General features: G+C 39.6%; 1 protein-coding gene across 1 annotated transcript; it reads right to left on the reverse strand.

The window, feature by feature from the left end:
* Positions 1-239: 239 nt before the first annotated feature.
* Positions 240-2,739, reverse strand: LOC125219193 (pentatricopeptide repeat-containing protein At3g62890-like). Its single transcript, XM_048121101.1, has 2 exons — positions 2,579-2,739; positions 240-2,260 (listed from the first exon to the last, which is right to left on the reverse strand). The coding sequence occupies exon 2, from the start codon at positions 2,199-2,201 to the stop codon at positions 324-326; it is 1,878 nt and encodes a 625-aa protein (XP_047977058.1). The 5' UTR covers positions 2,202-2,260; positions 2,579-2,739; the 3' UTR covers positions 240-323.
* Between the last annotated feature and the right edge of the window lie 2,536 nt (positions 2,740-5,275).

Below are 5,275 nucleotides of genomic sequence, written 5' to 3' on the forward strand. Positions count from 1 at the left end.
CAAGGATAATTATATTTCTAGATTTTATGAGAAAAATATGATGTCATTTAATAATAGGATAGGAGGTGTATTCTTCATTTCTTCTCATGAAATATACAATTATCATTATATTATTTTCACGCGATTCTATACCATTATTGGTGTGAGGGATGTGAGAGATATTCCCCAAAATATGCTCATATCACAATAGTTTGTCTTAGTTTTATTGGAATAATAAAGATTTTATTGAACAATGAACATGGATGATGAATTCATTCAAATTAACTTCATTCTTCAAGATTTAAACTAAAAGAAAACAAAAGTAACAAGTGAATGGCAACTAACTACCAATAGTCCTTGCAAGAGCAACAGCCATCTTTAAAAGTATGAAATCTATTGCGATCACGCACAACTATTTCTCTCTTCACAATCTCAGACAACAGCTTAAACGCAGCATGACAATCTTCACACACTCGAAGATTCTTGAATATTCTAACCGTTTCTCGTGGAGGCAAGTTTATAAGACCAAATACTAGTGCTAGTTTCTCACTGTGACCAAAAACATACCTCTCTTTCTCTTCTTCTTCCATGTCAAGTAGAACAACTGAGGTATTTGGTACATAGCCTTTCTGCCTCAGAGGTACCAGCAATTCGTTCCATTTCTCGACTATCTCTTCCGATTGAGAGTGGGACTCGTCGCCAGCCACAAATTCGTGAACCAAACCCTTGATTGTAATCGAGCTACAGCCATATGTTTTCTTTAGCCCCCTCTCTTTCATCAACTTTCTCACTCTCGCTGCATCTTCCCGTTTCTTTGCTTCCGAGTATATGTTTGCCAGCACAACGTAGTAGCCATCGTTGTTGGGGTCGAGCTCATGGATGTGTTTCATTGCTACTTCAGCCATTTCGACGTCCTTGTGAACTTTGCACCCACCAAGAAGGGCGCCCCATATGGCTGCATTCGGTGTTGTAGGCATCTGTTTGATGAACTCATACGCCTCTTGTAGCAGCCCGGCTCGACTCAATAGATCAACCATGCAGCCATAGTGTTCAATACTCGGAGTGATTGCAAAATCACTGGTCATCCTGGCAAAGAATGCACGTCCTTCGTTTATCAATCCCATATGGCTACAAGCATTTAATAGACCGATGAATGTGACATCGTTGGGCTTTACTCCTGTTTGAATCATTTTGGAGAAAAGGCCTAAAGCTTCATCAGCATTTCCATGGAGTGCTAGCCCTTGAATCATGGCTGACCACGAGACAACTGTTCGTTTCTTCATACCCTCAAAAACATCTTTTGCAGCTTGTAAACATCCACATTTGATGTACATATCAATCAGTTTGTTACAAATTAGGACATTTTCCGTAAACCCACTCTTATCCGAATAATCATGAATCCACCTCCCGAGATCAAGATCACCCAAATCTGCACAGGCTGCTAGAACAGCCACTACAGTTGCTTCATTAGGTTTCAAGCCCACTTGTTTCATTTCTCTGAATATATCAATAGCCTTCTTAGGCTTACCACAACGAACAAAACCTGCGATCATAGCTGTCCACGACCTCAAATTCCTATCAGGCATCTCCAAAAACATTTGGTGTGCTAAAGCAATATCACCTCTCTTCACTAGCTGTGTGATCATCGTATTCCACGTAACAACATCACGCTGCAACATCTTGTCAAACAGTAGAACTGCATCATTGATCTCCCCGCACGATGAATACATATGCAATATCACATTTTGAAGAACCAAGTTGAACAGAAGGCCGAGTTTCACAACGAGCGCATGAACTATTCTACCGTGAGAAAGGTCCATCAACTTCACACATGCCTTGAGGACGAATGAGCAAGTAAAACTGTCAGGGCAAACATTGTGCCTTCGCAATTGATGAAAAAACAAGATGGCATCAAACGGGGTATCACTTTCAGCAAAGTCTCTTAAGCAAGAATTCCATGCAGAGGTTTCTGACTGGCCTACTTGCTGAAAAATTCGTTGAGCATAGAGGAAACTGGGGGTAAGAGCACAAACTGAGGCTACACGGGATAGTGGGAGATGTGAGAGAGGTGAGCCTGATTTGATGAGAAGAGAATGCACTAATTTGAGCTCGGATACAGAGTTGAACTTATGCAATTGCTGTGTTTCCAAAGGGGGCTTTGGTGAACTTTGTAAGCTGTGTCCTTTTCCACAACACGATATAGAGGGTAGTGCACAAATCATAGCAACTCTCAAATTGTATGGTTAAACTTCAAAAGACAACCTTTTCCACTTCAACAATCCTGGCAGATATCCAAACAACACTAGGTTGAAAATATTGTAAAGATATGGAGTTGTAAAAATATGTGAATTGCAAGTACAACTACAAATTAAAGGGATGATACAACTTTTTAATAGTCCCATTTTTATGAATTCCCCAAAAACAGAGGAATGATACAAATTCTTATTTATGAATTCCCCCAAAACAGAGGAATGATACAGCTTCTGATTAGCCCCATTTTTCATGAAATCCTCCACAAGAAATATAAGCATGTATTAAACTAATCTATCCAAAAATATTGACAAGCATTCAACAAATTGAGAAAAAAGAGGCATTGAACCTGGAAAGGGAGAGATTTGTTGGTGTATCATTTGAACAAAAGTAGGTAGGTTGAGGAATATGTTTCATATTGTGAGAGAATTAGAGTTTGGAAAAGGGGAAAACTGCTGTTGAAGACGTCGGCGCGTATGGAAAGCAAAGCACGGTGGTGAGAGCGGGAGATGAATTCGGAAAGGGTGAAATTTAGCTCAACTCACATCTTTATTCAGGATAATAATAATAATAATAAAAAAAGGAATCCTATCAAACCAAATTAGAAAAAGTAATTGAAATGAAATATTCACAAAAATAAAATCCAATAGATTATACTCCTCCTATCAGAATTTTACACGCTTCTTATTTTTAAAATAGTGTTGATGAACCTAATGGGTTATGTGCACTTAGTCAAGTGGAGCTTTGTAGCTTAGAGCATCCGCAGCAGTGTTTTTACCGCCGTCCGTCCGTCTGTGCCGTTGCAGCTCGTCCGTCTGTGCCAGCGGCACGGAGCTGCTCTTAGCTAAGAGCACGTCCGTGCCGCTGAGCAGCCCTACGTGTCACGATTTGATTGGCCAACGGCTTAGCCGTTGGCAAATTCGATTTTTTTGATTTTTTTTTTTTAAAAAAAATTCATAAATAATTCGAAATAATACCAAAAAATAAAAAAAAATATTTTGGATTCCCAAAAAATAGAGCCGTTTATGGATGTTTTTTTTTGGATTTTTGTGATTTTTTTTTATCCCAAAATCATCTATAAATACACACATTCATCATCCACTTTTCACATCAAATTATCTCTCATTCATACTTTTTCATACTGATCATCTACATCTTCCTCTCTCACCCAAACCCTCTCTAAAAAATTCAAAAATGGATTTCACCGATCTCATTGTGGAAGCGAAGCGTGAAGAACAAGAATATTATGAACAATATCGTGCCGCCTATGAAGCCTATGTCGCCGCCAATACCCCCGCCCCTCCTCCTCAACCAACTAGAGCAAAATGTCGCTACATCCCTCGTAATCGAGAGGGAGCCCACGAAAGGCTCGTTGCCGACTATTTTTCCGACCAGCCGCGGTATCCAGAAGATTACTTTCGGCGCCCTTTTCGCATGTCAAAACGGTTGTTTATGCGTATTGTCAACACATTGTCCACCCGTGTTGAATACTTTCAATCAGGTGTAGACGCAACCGGTCGGCAAAGTCTCACGGCGTTGCAAAAGTGTACTTGTGCCATCCGACAACTTGCTACTAGGCAAACGGCTGACCTCTTCGACGAGTATTTGCATGTCGGTGAGTCAACTGGAATCCTATGCCTCAAGAGTTTTTGCGATGGCGTTCGTTCTGCTTTCGGCGAGGAATTCCTTCGGGCACCCACCACCGACGATTGTCAACGGTTGCTTCATCTTCACGAAACAGTCCACGGTTTTCCCGGTATGCTAGGCAGCATTGACTGCAAAGCATTGGAAGTGGAAGAATTGCCCGACTGCTTGGAGGGGGCAATACTTAAGCGGCCACAAAGGCGGCGGCCCAATGCTTATCCTTGAAGCGGTCGCCGATTATCGCCTATGGATTTGGCATGCATATTTCGGTGTTGCCGGATCCAACAACGACTTGAACGTGCTATATTCTTCACCACTCTTCGATGATGTTTTGAATGGTATAGCACCGGCGATTAACTTCACCGTCAACGGAAATGCATACCACATGGGTTACTATCTCGCCGATGGTATCTACCCAAGGTGGTCGACTTTCGTGAAGTCGTTCAGCAATCCACAAGAGCCGAGACGGATTCTTTTTGCGCAGCGTCAAGAGTCTGCTCGAAAAGACGTCGAAAGAGCTTTTGGGGTCCTTCAAGGCCGATTCAACATTGTGAAGTCCCCTTCTCGACTTTGGTGCGTTAAGAATATCGCCGACATCATGTATGTAATATCCCAAAAATGACCCTAGACGAGATTTTCCATTCCGGCTTAGAAATAGTAAAATCAGACCTTACGACAAATAATTCTATATATAAAAAAAATAGTGAAAATCATATATGGTTGGAAATGAAAGGGAATTAGAAGGTTTACAATCAGGATAAATAAATTTTACGAATTAGATTTTCGGCAATGGTGTTGATGCCGAGGGAACTGAATAAATTTAAATTATAAGTGTCAGTTAATGAGTGTCATTGTGTCTTTCTAAATGAGTATTAAAAGTATAATATGAGTAATATTATGCAAGAAATTAGAATTTGATTGATGTTTGTATAAGAATTTATAGAAGGGCAAATTTGTAATTCGCATGAAATACACTACTCTAATGACTTGATCTAAGCACGGTGATTTTATTCCTACAAGTAATACCATGAGATGAGTTCTTTTTAATTCTTAGAAGTATATAGAAAATTCTAGAAATTTATCGTATACATGGATATGTAGGATTATGCCAAATGACAACATAATGTCCATGAATTAAAATAATAGTTGGAGGCACCTTTTAAGATCTAAATTGAAATTCTTCTTCCCTACTTCTTCATCAAGAAAATCGGCAAGCCCTCTCCAAGACTCCATAGCCATTTTTCTTCACTAATTTTCAATTTACATTGACGATGTAATCGGATAATCGGGACATTCTTGAGGTAGGACTACCTTCTTATCCTAATTTTGTAGTATATAGATTGATATTTCATTTAGTTTGAAATGATTAAATTTCTGTCCTCATGATTTGAGTTATTAGAAT

The sequence above is a fragment of the Salvia hispanica genome, chromosome 4, assembly GCF_023119035.1.
Source record: "Salvia hispanica cultivar TCC Black 2014 chromosome 4, UniMelb_Shisp_WGS_1.0, whole genome shotgun sequence".
Taxonomy (NCBI): Eukaryota; Viridiplantae; Streptophyta; class Magnoliopsida; order Lamiales; family Lamiaceae; genus Salvia; species Salvia hispanica.

Bases quoted from the DNA above. Each gene is read 5' to 3' on its own strand.
- LOC125219193 (XM_048121101.1), bottom strand. From the start codon at position 2,201: ATGATTTGTGCACTACCCTCTATATCGTGTTGTGGAAAAGGACACAGC.